This window comes from Homarus americanus, unplaced genomic scaffold, assembly GCF_018991925.1.
Source record: "Homarus americanus isolate GMGI-L3 unplaced genomic scaffold, GMGI_Hamer_2.0 scaffold40248, whole genome shotgun sequence".
NCBI classification, from domain to species: Eukaryota; Metazoa; Arthropoda; class Malacostraca; order Decapoda; family Nephropidae; genus Homarus; species Homarus americanus.
Genome location: NW_024712526.1, coordinates 10,882,784 through 10,900,837, shown reverse-complemented (window position 1 = coordinate 10,900,837; position 18,054 = coordinate 10,882,784). Strand labels below are relative to the sequence as shown.

Sequence of the window (18,054 nt, the reverse complement as noted above, 5' to 3'; positions counted from 1 at the left end):
GACATATAGAGAACACTTCAAGTTAATAACAATAAATTATCTAGACTTCAAACAAATCTGAAACTTCTCTAAGTTCTTGTGACTTTAAAAGTAAGAATTGTTCTTTGTAATGAATAATAAAAGAAAATTTGGAGATATTAAGAGATTATGCAACAAACTAAAGTTGCCTCAAAGAGTTAATTAACCCAGATCCTTAACCAGCATGTGTTAAGAGTACCTTTGTATGAAATATGAACAAAATCTATGTTTTGGCCTCATACCAAATAATAGGTTAGGCATCTCTTGGGTCGATAGAATGCCTTTTTTGTGAAAAATGAAAATAATCATAAAATGGAAAAGTTAATATATATGTACAGTATATTAATGAGAAAATATAAAAATTATAAAAGAATTTCAAAACTTAAAGGCACGGTGTATATCACATTTTAAATTATCTAATTACTGTATAAATTTCTTCAATGCTCAATATTTAACACAAATTGTTGGAATTTTAAGATATGGAACCAAAATCCTAGGCCAGCATGTACATAAGTTAGAAATTAAAACAGGTAAGGTTAGGACAGCACACAGTCCAAAGTTAAAAAAGAAAGAAAAAAGAACAGAAATTTGCAACTGTTAATCGTGCTACACAAGCTGACCTAACCTAAACTATCATAACCTAACCTTATTCAACCTTACTACACTATTAGGTTAGGTTGGCCTGTTTACAAGTTATTTTGCAAAATTACCAACATGCTTGCCTGTCATATTGCAAAATAAACAGTTTTAAAAAAAATAAAATAATACTAAATAAAGTAACATACACTACTGTATATAAAACTCAAAAAAATAATATTCACCGGAAGTAATGTTATTCACGACTGCTATGATTCATTAGTCAGTATTAGGTTAAGCAATGACTGTTTCTCCTGAGACACCTGCTGTTGCAGCTCTTGAGTCTTTTTAGTAAAGGTCGACATAAATTGGCTGAGGCGGTGTCCACGAAGGGTGCTCGTTACGCCTCCCTCACGCAGGAATATTGGGTCAGGGTCATCACGGGAACGGTACGGTGAACTGGACAGTGGTCGTACCTGTAAATATAATCCAATATACAGTATAGTACATGAGATGGAAGAATCACGAGGTTCATATGAAAAAAGATATATACAGGTACCTACTAGCATTTTGCAGATGGCTATATAACCTTATATTTAAATACACAATTTTAAGTTTAGATCACATCTGTGTTTTGCCCTTTTCTATTTACTGATGAGTGGTTGGAAACATGAACAAATACACGTCCATATACTGTGCACATTTTACCCTTCATTCTTCATCAATGCTGTAATTGATATGTTCTGCTAAGGTACTCCTCTTCCACAACAAGGTCCCAAATCTGGTTTATCTGCACCTGCTCTTCCACAACAAGGCCCCAAATCTGGTTTATCTAGACCTGCTCTTCCACAACAAGGTCCCAAATCTGGTTTATCTGGACCTGCTCTTCCACAACAAGGCCCCAAATCTGATTTATCTGGACCTGCTCTTCCACAACAAGGCCCCAAATCTGGTTTATCTTCACATATGCCCGCACCATTCATCAGCTGTACACCCTTCTAAAAAAAAACTATGCCAGACTCTGCTAATTCACTCATACTGTACTTCTGCTTCCTGGGTGTACATTACCTCACTTCTTCCTTAACACCTTCCTTCCATCTCCTTCTTAAGTCTTCTCCTCTCACCTACCAACCACCTCTGAATTACACAGTACATTCTTTTCAACAACTGTTCACATCCCATTCATTTAAATACATTTGTACATATCACTGAAGCAGAACCTGATCACCTCCTCCCCCACATCTTCTGTATCTCTTACTCTCTATACAGTACAGTAACCTTTTCACCCCAAGGCGCCACCAAAACAGTGCACCAGGATGTATAAAACTTACCGTAAGAATAATAACATAGTAGTCAGACTCATTGAGGTCGGGTGTTTCAGCTGTCAGGTTCTGCGTTGTAACAGGGAGAACTCCACAACGAATTACATGCAGGAACTGGATGAGTGTGTCACACGGAAGAACCTTTGGGAAGATCTCTGAAGTCACCAACTTTAAAAAACCTGTAAGGGAAGACAGACAAATATGAATAAATATTACAAGTTTTCCTGCCAAATCAGCATCATCACCTTGCTGTGGGGTGCTGGGTATTACTCACAGCAAGAATTGACTTGTACTAAGGAAATGGGCAACCTCAAGATGACATACTGATTCTTCATTCCCTTTCATTTGTTCTCCTTAGCAGCCATGAGAGATGAGTTCCACAATAAAAGCTATGCACAGTATAACAATAATGAAATGGTCTCGCGCCTAAGCAAAGAAATGAGGAGGATAGCAGACCACAACTACAGTAAATCCAACATCAAGTCAACTTTGAGATATAACCATCAACACAAACGATGAGAAATCAAACAGCTTAAGTATCTTCAGAGGATAAAATGCTCCTTCAATACTGTTTATGAATGACAGAGAAGGAAATAATGATTCTCAGAAATGTCTTACCAAGCATAAAACAGTCACGCTGGTTTCGGTTTATCTTCACCCCATGGATGACCCCAGACTTGTTGAGACCTATGTATATTTTGCCTCCCAAGCCTGTGTTCAGCATACCCAAAATAATCTGAAATATTTATAAAGTAAAAAGAATAATCCTCATTTATTTATTGTCAATTTACAAATTAACCGAGGATCTTTGAGTCACTATGTATGGGTACTGTATGATGACAACAGCTACAATACCATACAGTACCTGGAGGAGTGTGTTCATCCTGATGTTTGGTACACTTTTGTCCAGGATGATGTGGTGAGTTTCATCATTCTTCACATTTAACACATGACCATACTGCAACTCTCCTGTAGAAGAAAATTTTTGGTGGAGAGATTTATACAACTAAGACTGTATATTAAAATTTTACTAATACAATAGACAGAACCATGTGATCATTATGTGGTGGTACTGTATGTTTAATGAGCAATGATGGTATGACCTTTTTTTTTTCAAGTTTTCTGTGGTCATTCTCTCCAGTTGAGGAAACAAGTATAGTACTTTACATCAAACCGAATTTATATTGCTCTTATCTAACACTGATCACTGTTTAGCATTGCTACAACTAAAAGTCTGATCATTTAAAACATGATAACTAAAGGAGTTTATATTGAGGAATCTTCTAAAATATGTTGTACGTATTTCAGTATTTAGCATATATTTTAAATTGAATAAGTTAAGAAGTGTTACATATTCAGTAAAAGTTATTAGTGTTATCTGAAATACCATTACTGATTACTGTACTACCGTAGTTTGTCCATTTTCTGTACTAACTCTTTCAATATGGGGACACCACTTTTAATATTTTATTTCGCTAATGCCACACGATTTAATTTCCCACAGAGGGGACCCATACACAAGGGGTGAAAGGCATGACTGTTCATATTGACTTACTATATCAACTTCTATGTACTAATTAGCCTCTTCTGCACCACAAACCCAAACTCACCAACATTTGGAGAAAGTGTTTCCTTCTTTTCCCGCTGCCAGCCTCTGTGAGTACTGTAAGGAACAAACTGTCTGGTGTTGATGGTATTGCGCATCTCCAAGTCCCAGTTATAATCAGGAAGAGTCATAGCCACCATGTTCGTTATGGCTGGAGAGTTGTCCCCATTGGTGGGTGAGTTAGCTGCTGGCACCAGTGGTCTCTCTGCCTCCCATTTTTGTGGACCTCTAAAAGTATACTGATATTTTATGAGTGGGACTTTGGTCATCTAGTGGAGTAACATACTGACAACCTTTGGCATAAAAAGAACACAAGGATCAAAACTTAAATATTGATGTAACTTTTGATGTTTTCCCATTTACCTTTTGTGATGAATTAAAGACACTTTACTAGACTGGGAGGACCACATCTTCATGGTTATGTCACCTCCTAGTAAAATTTTCATGACCTGCCAAGCTTGTTCCTCCCCCTTCCTGACCCCTAGATCACACAGAGCTGCCAAAACAAATGCAGAAAAAGAAAGTGATTAGGCAATATAATGATCGCTGTAATAATAACAATACGTACTGTAATAATAGTAATAATAATAAAAACATGTGTACCAGTACTATATACACACTGGGGCAAATAAGTGGGAAGATAAAAAGGATTTCCACATACATCTTGTAACCCCATATAAGCTAACTCCTCTATGTATAAAATAACATAGGCAACATGAAATGAACTGCCCAACTAAAAGCTCAAGCCTGAGAGAGAATGACCCAAAATGATGTTAAAATAGTACAATATTGTGAACTATGCCATCAAGTGTTTCTAAGGGTTACATAATCTTATAACACCTGACTGATGTCTTTGTGCATCTCATCAAGTTTCTTGTGAAGGGTAAAGTATTGCTGTGTGGTAGTATACATAAATGTGTGTATGTGTGTGCATATGGGTACACAGCCAAGTCATTAAAATAAATACAGAACATACTCTATAATTAATATCTATTATATATGAATTTATCCCAAAGTTTAAGGGGAAGATAAAGTTTCTGAGAGAGTGAGGAGTGCCCGAGGAAGTGTTCTAAACTTACTTGTAAAAGCTCCTTCTTTTGCCAAAAGGAGACGTATCTTTGATGAAGTTTTCATTGCAGAGATGAGTATTGAAAATGCTGTAGCCATACAAGCTGTCTCGTTGGTGTTCCTTGATGTTAATCCCAGTAAGTAATCTGGTGGATAAAAATATAAAACAATGGCGAGGACATCAATATGGATGGTCATATAGACACACACACTGCCAGTGATAACACAGTACAGCACCACTATTATGTGGAGGAATATTCCAATTACGGGGAGGTAAAAATATTTCATAGTTTACACCATTACTAATGACACAGTACAGTAGATATACCTAGAAAACTGAAAGAACACTGTACCTGTAACAAATGTAATAAGACTATAGATACTTGTCAGAATACTGTACCAGAGATGACTAAGCAGATGTCAGATAAGTGATGAGTCCTTGGGATCGCATTTATGATTGCTTCCAGAAAATCAAGAGTTAACTGTGTCAACGCCTTAAGCTGCATCCAGATGGCCATGTGTCTGTGATGGTCAGTGTGTTTCAAAATTCTATACAATTATTTTTTTTTTTTACTCTTTCAAGCCTTTTACCACTTGTAAATGTAAGCCAGAAACAAGAACACACGCTCACACACACACACACACACGTTTCCATCATTTGCCTTCACTCAACTACTCTCAGGACAGAAAGAGATGCGTTCTGCTATAGTACTGTACTCCGCTTCCACAACAGCCTGGCTATCCTATTCCTTACTTGCTTCATACAAGTAAGTATCATCCATCAGGCACCAGCAGTACACCTCCTCCACAGACCACTTGACAACATGCTCTCCACATTCATACACATATACACTGTACTGTACTAAGTTAATTTTCTGAAAACCAAGTGAAATAATCTAACAAAACATATTTTTACTTTTTTGTCAATTTATTTATTTTTGCTAAACTATAAATCATATTGCAACCACTCAAGAGATATAGACTCTGTATACTGTATATCTAACTTAAACTAAAGAATGACAAGTTTAGGAAGCTTTACTGGAAAAAATATTTAAATTATCTTGAAAGTTGAATTAATTCCATAAGAAATAACATAAAATGAATACTGTATTTAAGGGAGGTAAAACTTAGCATTCGAACAGTCAAAACAATATACCGTACTGTACTGTACATAAAATACCAACTTACTGAATATCAATGTTACAAAGTTGCTCTGCCAGGTCAGCGCGTTGAACAAGAGCCACCAGTAGTGCCAAGGATGGCTTTACCTCAGTCACACTTGGGGCTGGCACCACTGTGTAGGAAGAGGCTCGGCTTATTCTTAATTACCGAGTTAATAAACAAGACTAACGAATGGTATACTCTGTAAGATTTTCTATGTTGAGTAGCAAGTTGTTGATTACAGAAGTTATACAGAAGTCTTGCTTAGTTACTGGAGACATTGATTTTGTGTGGCATACATATTGACTATATGATATGTCCTTCAGAACCTATGGTGAGCATATAAAAATTATTACATGGATGAGGTTATACACTTAATTTACATATGAATTTAAAATACTGTACCTGTTATCACTACCCTGTATTTTAACTCTTCATATGACACACTACCCTGTATTCTAACTTAATATTTCATTTTCTGCACTTATGTTCCTTACAGATCTTACCATATTACAGTAAATTCATAACAGAAGAAGCTAGGATGTGATTCACAACGAGCAAACTACAACAACTTACCCGGCAGTTGAGCCAATCTGCCACATGGTTGGAAGTTGATGATGTAGGCAGGGAGAAGAATGAGCTGGGCTGCATCACACAAGTGTATGTTCCCCATGTCTATGCCATAGACCCATACCACAGGACCCACTGATCTCACGACTCGTACTCGAATGTATGACACGTCTTCTTCACCGTTAAGAACACTTATGCCATGCTATATATATATATATATATATATATATATATATATATATATATATATATATATATATATATATATATATATATATATATATATATATATATATATATATATATATATATATATATATATATATATATATATATATATATATATATATATATATATATATATATATATATATATATATATATATATATATATATATATATATATTCTGTGTAACTGTTGATAAATATAAATTATTATTATTCATCTTTTTGGTAAGTCCATTAATGCTTATTCTCTAGCTGTTCTGGCTATCATGCAGATACAGTACAGTATGACCTATTAATGTTTTTGTCAGCTTATAAAATGAATAAAATTTGCTTTTAATTTAAAAGAAAAAATATAATTCACAAACTCTGTGTAACAAATACAGTACAACTACTAATGTTTCTAAACCAAGATCTTGTTCTTTAGTTTTCTATACTACACACTAAAGAATTCCCATAATAAAAAATAGACATACACAGTAAATACTATCGCTTTACAGTATTCCAAATGTGAATTTATGTCCCAAAGGCAGTAAAAATCTGGAACAGCTTGCCCAAGGAAGTTGTTACATCACCAACCATAAATACTGTATTTTTAAAAACAGATTGGGTAAATCATGGGAAGGACTTGTAACATTATATGATGACTACAAAGCAGAAACTCGAGTGCTTGATGGCACCACAGACCCGCACAGGACCGTGGAGTTCAGCATAGAAGATCCTTAGATCCAGAGCTGGAAAACTACCGAAGTAAGATAACCATTCCTGTGAGTACCACTATGTCTTCTCACCTGCAGGGATAGTGCATAGGTTGATCCTAGTGTTGGCAGAAACTTAACTTTCTTCTTCACTTCTAATTTTTCAATGGATGCCGAGATTTCCTGTAAACGATCAGCCCAATTGTCCATGTTTGTTAAAAATACAACTCCATTTTCATAGAGCTGACCAATCCTAAAATCTGCCCATTCAAAACTCATATCCACCAATGTTTTTGATGTATCATTCATGGTGTCACTTTCTTCTGCTCTAAGTTTTTTCCCAATCTGAGTGTAGGGAACTTTTCTTTCCTTGGATAATAAGTCCTTAGTTGGAACTATGCTTAAAAATTTTCCTGAATTTTTCATTACTTCTGTGAGCGACGTCACAGATGACTCCGGTGTATTCCCTTCTTCTACCTCATAAATTTTGTATATCCTCCACACATATATAAGATATAAATTTGACACACTCCCAACATCATCAAAAGTCTCCTGAAATAGTTTCTGCGAGTCTTCGGGACTCATACGGACTATGTGTGCCTTGACTGTTTTCCTGCCTTGCTCATACTGCAAGAGGTCATTGATAGATGTTTCTCTATATTTTGATTCCCTATTAAATATATTTACTGTATTCTTATAAAGAATTTGCATAAAGTTTTCATTTTGAATATTTTGAATGGTCTTTTTATCAATATTGCTGTTAACAACAATATTAACAGAGGGAATCAGATAATCGAGAATTTCATTAATGTCAGACAGATTTTTCTCCAAGTCAAGGACTGATTGTACATAACTTATGAGGTTAGTCAAGAAACAGCTAGCTAACTGCATATCACTCTTAAGTGCCTCTGAGAACAATAATAGTTTCTGGACGAGATCATCTACTGACACGGCCAGCGTCAGTTGCTTTATATAAGCTTCAAGTTTGGATGAAGAACCTAGAACTTTCCTCGAATCTTCTAGTAATGTGTGTGTATAGTTATAAACTTTTATCCTCAGGTGAAAAACTTTTAGCTGGTCTTTAACTCTCTTGAAAGATACGTCCTCTTCAGTGGAGGAGCTTCTACTCTCTTTTATGCTGGAGGCCCCTAAGTCACCACCATGGGGACCTGGCTCTCTACTGTCTGAGTGATTCATAGATGTAAAACTTTCCTCTAAACAAGAAGTTTGTTGGTGAGCAATAGAAGCTGGAGAAGTGCACACAGAGTCTATATACCTGTTATTAAATTTGTCTTTTGCTGCTTTATCACTGAGATTATTTGAAGGTAACTCAGCAGACTTCACCATTTCTATGCTTGTGCTAGCTGCCTCTGCACTGCAAGATGTCAGGAGAGAATTATCATGTGTATGGTTCATTAAATTATTTTCTACAGCTTTGGAGTGCCCGAAAAAGGTCTCTGGTGTGTAGTCACCATCATAATCACTTCTCGATGACCACTCTTTCTGGGCATCCTGTGTTGCTTCGTCTTCCACTGTATTTGAGGCTTCTATCAGCGGCCAATTTTGACTTTCTTTTAAATAATCCACATTTAAAAGACTACTGTTGCTTTGTACACTGCTTACACTTTCAGAGGAATTTTCTCCCACTTTATCATTTAAATTCAGTGCTCCAGTTTTCCCGCTGCTGAAGATGTGAAGGAGACGAGAATATCTGGAGATGCTCGCTGAGGCAGCAGATGTAGTACTTTGAGAGGCCTTTGGTGTGTCTCCTTTATTATTGAAATAGACTGGTGGTGTTCCATGATCCGAGATATTTTCAACTGATGAGTTATTCCCAATTTCATAATACCTGTATATGTCTTTCTCTGGATGATGTGAGGTAGGTGCTGGTGGATAATCTTGTGCAGGAAATAGCTGATAACTTGGTGACTTGGCCTCATCTTCATAGTCACTATTGTCATTGTGTGGGTCCATCGCAGTCCACATGCCTGTAATACACACAACATATAATTAAAAAAAAAAAATAATACTATTAATAGATACACAATAATCTATTCATTCTAAAAGTAAAAACAAATATTCTAATTGCTACATCATTACCCTTTATATCTATCAACTTAGGTACAGCATTACGTACTTTATTTATTTATAGTCACCAATCATATTCCAGATACAATAAAAACTGTAAGAATGTTAAATGCATGGGTTCAATTATATTTGTAAAGGCAGAAAATTACACACTATTAGTGTGTTTGTGTGTGTGTGTGTAAGTTTGAATTCTAAATGTGGATTCAGTCAAGTCATTATACAAGGCTACACTGGTTCAACTTGTTCCATTACAGTACATACACTAAGCATACAAATAATGGCATACACTAGAGTATATGTAGATTAAACCAACAGCCAAGGACCACACTGGAAATAAATACAGTATTATTAATATTGGTAATGGTGGAGGAGATGGTTAACAGTAGAAAATACTTAGGGAATTAAACCAAAACACGAAAATGTAAACAACAATGCACAGAACCTAACAGAACCTGACCTAACCAACCTAATCTTACCTAACTTCCTAACTGGGGGGCTTTACTCCTGGATCCCCTGACATATTAAGCAGAAAGCACCGACTCTGAAAGGAATTTTCTTTGAGTAGCATGGTGAAGTTTTACATTTTATTTGAAGGGACACAAGAGTATGATCGGGTGTTGCACAGAAACTCATTTCTTTTTCACAGTCAGTTCTCTGTCGCATTTTGAACACTTGCACACGGACCGGATTCAAAATTTATTAGTTTAACAGTGGACGACAACATCCGGTGCCACAGCAAAATATAAACGGTAAAAAATAGTAAGTTTTAAAAATTATCTCTTCCCATACAAAGCACGTAAACATGAAATTACTGCCATATGATCAGTTTTTCACCTGTTTTACCTCGTAATTTCCTACATCTTTCATGCTCTGCCCACATCAGGTGATTTATTATCGATAGAGAAAAAAGGAAAAAAACAACTAGGGGAAAATATTAACACGTGTTAACCATCTGCTCCACTATTACCTTATTATTTTTTTGTGTTATCCTCAGTATAGGTTTATACATGTACTGTACAGTATACAGTTAATAGTGAAGAGATACCCATCCCTGCCTAATTTGTTTTGATGGATCATTTCTTAATATATTTTCGTTGCTGAGTTCGGATACTACATTTCTTTCTTGGGTAAATGCTGCGTTTGGTAGATATTTAGGCCCATAGGCTTGCACTAGCTACACTACTTTGTCTTGTGTGAGGATAAATCGGTAAGGAGCCCCGATCGACACTAGATTTTGTCCTCCACTCAGCTTATCTTTATGGGTTGCTCGGTCCGGGCGGTTTCTCTCACATCCCCAAAATACTGTACATAAAATTACACCATATAAAGTATGTTCTTTCTGTTTAATATGCTGAGGAGAGGAGCCCCCGGCTAGGAAGCTAAGTACAGTTAGGTAGGTTTCTTTGGTTAGGTTGAAGAGGTCTTCTACCAATACTTAGGCCAATTATTTTTCTTATCAACTAAGGTTAAGTTAGGTTTAATTTAGATATTACAACTTTTTAACACATTCGCCCAAACTAGGACAGTGTCCACTGCAAATCACAGTGAAATTCCCGATTTCTTAAATTCTTTTCTATGAAAAATGGAGACGAGTATGTCATTAACGATTACCTAGTATACTTCTGCTGTACGAATCTTTACTGTAAATTCAAATCAAATCACTCTACCATCGACTTATTGTTTAGCATAGTATATCTACACTTTGTATATATAATGAACCATGGGTGTCAGAAGAGACTTATATTACATTCACAACAAGCCAATAGGAGAGGGAGAGAGTGAGACTACACTTGTATAAACATGACCTCAGCCTCTCAGACCTGACACGCGACTTTAACTCTTACCTCACCACTGTTTTGCACTACCAGGCTCTTTTATCCAGTAAAATACGGCCGTAAGAAACCGATGGCTTTGAGGATATAATGTGTATCACAGTGCCTCACTAACGTCACGACAAACTATGTCTATCACCACTATCATTCTTTCATCTGGTATCTAATTTGAAGACTTTATTTTAACAATTGTTTTAGTTTATATATATATATAAATTTTATTGTCATGAGTTTTCTGGTTATGTGTTTAAAGAGTATGGGTATGAGATTTGTTAGCTGGTGTACTCTATTGGTGTAAATAAAGTTGAAATATACTAATATCAGGCGACCAAGGCAGTGGTTGAGGTGATGGCCCCAGAGATAACGATAGCTTGACTTTCTGTTTATCTCTTCACATGAACAATTCCCTTTCATTATCAAAAAGCATAACAAAATAAACGTATTTCTTAAAATTGATAAGCATATCTTAAAAAAAAACCAGTAGTTGATGTGAATACAATGCCCATTTTATTTATATTAGACCAAACTCCCTGGCGCCTCTTTTCACAAATACTTTAGATAAGAATAGAATTGCATTTAAGTCCCATATTTGTGAGTATTTATTCATAAGTGAGTTTCCTGTGCATATAGTATCACTGTAATGTATAAATATTGCCAATTATCGCCAAAATACGTGTAACTCAGAAATCTTTATAAAATATCACCATCAACAACAATAATAATAAAAGTTTCAGAAGCATATTTGTGTATTTATATTGGTCAAAGAAATTACTCGAAAAAATCATCTACAGTAATATCAACCATCTTCAGACCGTGTATCACCTATCACCAGTACCACCATCTGATCCTCAGGGTGTCACTGTTTGACGTGTAATAACAGAAGAGGTGACGCGACTCCTGCGGGAGTTATTGTGATTGTAAACATTCTGGCGAGTGCCGAAGTCCTTCTCCGTAGTGACGTAGTGGTGAACATTAAGCTGCATTGTGTTTCACGAGACACACACACATTAAGACGAGTCACAAAGCTATTAACAGACAACATCACTGGCCTGGAAGTCAGCAGTTGCGTGAGTATATAAGCTGTCCTTGAGAGTAAAAGCTTGTAGTGGAATTCTCCCCTACAAACGCTGTTTGTCGCTGAGTAGTCGACCCCACCAATTCCCCAGTGTATGCCTCGTGGTCTGGGTCAACCAGCGCCGCCATACATCACGGAGCGGGGGTCAACTACTAAGCCACGCCTACCCCCGCTATTTAAGACCTGACCTCGTGGTGACCTGCCTCTTTTCTACCTACACCAACCAGCAAGCAAAACCTCCTCCTCCTCCGCCTGCCTGGCGGTCCTCGCTCCCGCCGGCGAGCATGGCGACCCACAAGCTGGTCCTCCTCTGAGCATCCTCACCAACCAGCTCTCTCTACATCACGCTTGTAACCATGCTGCCTTCCCAGCACCAAGCTGCATTGTACATCCAATACAGCATGTTTATAGAGAGCACATTGTGAGTTTCCTTTCTCCAACCCATCCTGAGTGAACACCAAACAATCTCATACCCCACAAGCTCCTCGCATGGTCCTCCATTTGACCTTTTATTTTGTTATATCATGATTTTTGACGTGTATAGGTTGAATTAGTACAGATAGACTATTAACACCTTATGCACGGGCTTCCTTCTAAGCTGAATAAAATCATCTGGAGTCAGCAAGTAAAATATCAAAAGTGGCGTCCCCGCAGTGAAGGAAGGAGTAAAAATAGTTGAATGAATGACGTGTCTGTCTCCTTACGAGGAAATTACAAAATTTAATAAACGATCTTGCTCATTGAAAGTGGAAAATTAAAACGTTGAGCCAGAACCAAACCTAATTCTCAACATAACCATTTTTTGTCAATGAATTACAAAGTTTTGTCTATAGTTACTAGTTATATTTAGCTTATTCCAAGTAAGTTCTTTATATGAGTCGTATGAAATTGAGTTGGTAGGTTCCATTAGTGAATGACATCTGCGTATACAGGCTTGCTGGGGGAGTTAAAATAGTTTCATGTGTTCGTGAAGTTGTTTGAGGTTTCCCACATACAGGTAATAAAAAAAAAGGTAAAACGAATCTCTAAAATACCAATCCGTTCACCGACATCATGAAATTTGTTTGAAAAATTCCTGGAACACCTTTGTTGCGTGAACGTTCTCCTCAGTTAAATACAAAGAAAGCGTCTATGATGCTCTAGTTTAACAAAGAGAGTAACGTTACTTTAAAATAAACTAGGTTAACTTTCCCTTGACGTGGAAATGTGTTGATGGTGGCCGCCTTGCCTGTTGCTCTCTTCATGACGTCATGCCCCACCCACCACTACCAGCCCCGCCACAGTTGCAATCACAAACTCATGTAATAGCCAGTCATCAGTCACCTTGGCGATGCTTGGGACAATATGCGTTTAATGTCATGTTTAGAGGTCTTTCAACATATGTACTGCAGCTGGGTTTATCTGCCTGTCATGTGCAAAAACAAACCTAAAATTCCTTGCCTAATTTGTTTTCCTCGTAATATTTGACCATTGGCTGGTGCGAGTGTTTGGTAGTCAACCACAAGCTACGTGACCAAGCTCATCTGCGTCTTGCCTGGTGGTGCCTCAGGTGATGGTGATGTAACCTCCTTCATGACACCGTGTGACAAACTGACAATAACTCATTAAACTGAGATACAGGGGAGAATTTTGATGAACTAACCTTCGAGAATTTTGATACACTATGGTAGATGCCTCATAGATATGCATATACATAGTGGGAGACGTGTAGGTGTGTAGGGTAGTGCAGGTTGACCCTGGCACAGTTCCTTGTGACCTTCAGCGTCATGCCACATGTCCCTCCCTGAATGTTTAAGAAACAAACCTTCAGTATCACAAGCTAGAATCTAAGTCACGGTAACTTTTCCTTATAGAGGATATAGGTCGTCGCACTCCAGTAAATAAAACCATAATCAGAGAGTTATATTGTCGTACTGAAGGGATTTTCTTTAGTTAATTACACCCAAAGGGCGGCAAACTCATCAGAAGACTCGCGGCCAAGGTAACCAGTTAGATGTGTCTTTACTCTCTAGTTAAAAGGACAATTGAACTTGTAAAGCTTTCAGAATGTTTCTTGTGTTTAGGTTGACCTCTTAGATTAACTTAGATAACAATTCGCCCTTTGTCTCGTAGATTAAATAAGCCTGTTAGATGCCTTGAGTACGAGAGCTTAATTTGCGTTGGGTCGTGACTCAAGGGTCACAAGGCGTCACCAAAATACTCCTGTGCCCTACAACTGAACATTCAACTGCAAAAATCTTCTAAAATCAACACTGTTCAAAATTCAGATAAGAAGTTCAGAGAGTAAAAAAAAAGAGAGATAATTGCAACACGTCGACCATAGGCAATTTTTTTTTTTTTTTAAGAATCCGGGTCCAGGGGGGGTATGTTTCTAGCTCCTACACACCTCATCACCCGTCCCTTACGCTCGCCCACACAACACATTCCCACTGTTTTTCCCCACCTTCAAGAATAACTGGGACGTCATTACTATTTCCTGGTATATAATTCATACGAGACCAAATATTTATCGCTATTAATTCCTTCAGTGCATTGATTTAGCTCATTCAGTACGACCCCTTAACCCCTTGAGTAAAATATTTCAACCCTTTATATGTGATGAACTATGTCCTTGGGTCATCATTATCAATTCAAGTGGTTATGCTACTGTACTTGAAAGGAACAATGATTGACTCGTAATACTTCGACACAAACGTGATAACCTTATAACTACAATGGGTGCAAGTAACCTCACACTACGAGGCCTCACGTTGTCATGATATTGCATAATGCACTTGTGGTTCTAACATGGATGACATCAACACCTAATTAAAACCTGCCTACATGCCTACCAGTTTGAGAATATCATCATAAGGATTTGATATCACTAATCTTACACACTTTTAAGAATATTTCAACACCGAACTTATGTAATCATATATGTGAATTGCAGATTTTGTAACGTCAATGAACTTTCTCGATAAATAATCGTGCAACAGGCTGTCACCTCAAGGGCTCGTGCTTTTGATTAACACATATTTCTAAGTATATAATAATAGTAAAATGAGGAAGAAGAAGAAGAAAAGGGAAATGCAAAAGATTGATGAGATAAAGAAAAGAGAAGACTATTCATTACATGGACAGTGTTTGATGTGCTGTGACGCACAAGACTACATAACGTCAATCCATCTTGTTACATATTGCAAGTAAGGCGGTGACAAACTAATTTACATAAAGTTTGTTTGTTTGTTAATGTCAAATGTGGTTTCCATATGGACTAAATGTATATATTTCAGATTTAATGTAGCAATATAGTGACGGGTTCCTCCGTGGGCCATAACCTGCATAGTTTTTTAACTATAACTCTGCAGTCAATGTATTAATCCCAGGTTTAATGTGTATATTATGGTAGGCTTATGCTTTCTACTCTTGGTCAGTATTATTAAAGTAATTTGTGGAGACACATACTGCCTTGGGTGAACGGGACGCCCCATCTCAAAGGCTCTCGGTAACTAGGATGATATTCACACCCCCCAGCAATAGGTCAACGATATTTTTTAACATTCTTTAATTTGAGAAGTGAACACAAGTTATAATTTTCAACAAATACACAATCGATTAAATGCGGTGATATTTAACTGAACACGCTAAGCAGTTTGTAGTAAATGATCCTTGGAGATAACGAGTATAAAAAAAAATAAGAAGAAAGCTGTGAAATCTATTTTTACAGGAAAATTCCAGTGTTAAGTAAACATTTATGTAATGATAGTGGTTTATACAGGGGGTCCAGCATGTGACATACATCCTTGTGGTGTCAGAGAAGATAGTCGACCGACACTGACACCCAACATTGGTAGGAGGGTCGTCTGGTGTGAACATCACCACCCGACCCTTGTGTGTCAGTCACACTGCGGACCTCAAAATCCCCCCCCCCCAAAAAAAAAAATGTATCAATGGCATTCGTTTGTTAGAGTCCAGAGACGTTCAAGGTGATGTTTATCTTATTAGAAACTGGAAATAAATATACCAGTGAGAAGTGTTACGTGACTTGAAGGTGGTATGATGACGTCATGGGCTAGGGTATCACTTCACTGCCAGACGGGTGATTAAACGCTGTTGTAGCGTGTATTGCAGCTGTTTTACTAATAGAAGTCTCAAGAGTGTTGCTGGAAAGCATTGACACTTTCTACAATGTAAACCATAAACAACTGAAACGCTACTTGAATGTAATTTGAGTTGACCAGTGGCGAAGAGGAAAAAGTGAAGATATAATTATGAAAAAAGTAAAATATATAGGCTACACCTGACGATTTTCCCTACCACTTTATTTCACCTCAAGATTGACCACCAACCCTAACGTTAACCTAAACTACCTTAACCTAAACTACCTTAACCTAACCTAACCTCTCAGGAAGCACTAGAGTGGTTAATTTTCATGTGAAATAAACTAGCGATGCGAATCTTAGGTGATTCCATCAAGGTATTTTGTGTGGAGCGAGAGACAGCCCAGGGGATACTCCTCTGCCTTGTCCCTACAAAGAAAAAAATGACAGGCACGATGGACAGTAGACAAAAATCGCCAAGCTTGTGTAATAATGTAAATAATAGACTTTACTAATTATATAGTGTCAACAAGGTTAGTGGAACACTGTGGCGTTGTCTGGATTCTTTCCCGCGTAATCTTGTTCAACTTGAAACAGGTTCTTGGCCACAGCTGGTAGTGTTGTAACATTGCCTCCAGTTTTTTCCCTCTATCATTTATTGCTGGATATATTTTCCTCCTGACTGCTACCTACGATATACTTCTCATTTGACAATAAAGTATGTTAATGGCTAAGACAACATCACCAGGTCATGTTGTCACGTATTTGTCATGATTTCCTGACCTGACCACACTAGTGATCACCGAGGAAAACAGGTTATCCCCCCAACAACCTTTACCTTATATATACCTTAACAAGAGTGACCAAGCATGAGTCATAACCTGTTACACCGTTGGCAGGGCATCAGTTCTCTTGTCAGGGAGTGAGTGAGGTGACACTTCTTATTACTAAAACAAGAATACCATACAGGCATATCACTCTTAAATTTTAATTGTTGATGACTAATGTATTAAGTTACTGAAGCGTAGTAATACTGCACATTATGACATCAACAGCTCGCGTAAGGCAGAGTTGGTCCTCCTCCCCATTTGTGGCTTGATAGCCTAGTGTTATGATAGCCTTACATCATCCTCCGCATAGTAGACCCTCACAAAACTAAGCAATCTGTAATCACCAGAAGATTCACCCCAGCTTCTTCCACTTGAATATTATTCACCCCAATACTAACATAACCTAACCTGACGTTAACATAACCTAACACAAAATTAATCCTTTCCTAACCTAACTCTCCACTCCAGGTAGCGTAAGGTTGGTTAATCTTCAGGTGAAATAAACTGGGGTGAACCTTCAAATGGTCCCCATCTGTAATAAGTTTGATGGCAATAACTTGAAGCTACAGACATTTTTATCAGTAAAGATCAAAGGGTCTGGTTTTGGTAGGTCTTATGAAGGATATATAATTGCTGGTAAAAAAATGTGATGTACGTAACTGGTCCAATTAAGTATGAAAATTATATTGAGAATAACTTAAAAAATTAATAAACTGATACATATTACAAATGATAAATTAAAAAACTTTGATACTGTCTTTAACTGACGATAAATAAACGTATCAAATTATTCATATCACCATGATGTTGATGCTATTTTGGGATGCTAAGTTTGTTTTTGAGATTAAATCAACGAATTAGGATATATTCTTACATCTTTAGGAACGGGGAATAGACATCGTG

The 18,054-nt window shown here is 37.1% G+C and overlaps 1 protein-coding gene across 3 annotated transcripts; it reads right to left on the bottom strand.

Moving 5' to 3' along the window:
• Positions 1-38: 38 nt before the first annotated feature.
• Positions 39-11,518, bottom strand: LOC121862837. 3 transcript variants are annotated; one of them, XM_042361161.1, is made up of 12 exons: positions 11,177-11,518; positions 7,338-9,232; positions 6,328-6,523; positions 5,779-5,884; positions 4,991-5,112; positions 4,602-4,736; positions 3,886-4,018; positions 3,527-3,750; positions 2,782-2,885; positions 2,535-2,652; positions 1,926-2,095; positions 39-1,070 (listed from the first exon to the last, which is right to left on the bottom strand). In XM_042361161.1, the coding sequence occupies exons 2-12, from the start codon at positions 9,228-9,230 to the stop codon at positions 864-866; spliced, it is 3,408 nt and encodes a 1,135-aa protein (XP_042217095.1). In that variant the 5' UTR covers positions 9,231-9,232; positions 11,177-11,518; the 3' UTR covers positions 39-863. The 3 variants fall into 3 exon arrangements, with proteins under 3 accessions (XP_042217095.1, XP_042217109.1, XP_042217103.1); XM_042361175.1 differs by lacking the exon at positions 11,177-11,518 and adding an exon at positions 11,080-11,152; XM_042361169.1 differs by lacking the exon at positions 11,177-11,518 and adding an exon at positions 10,944-11,055.
• Positions 11,519-18,054: the final 6,536 nt, after the last annotated feature.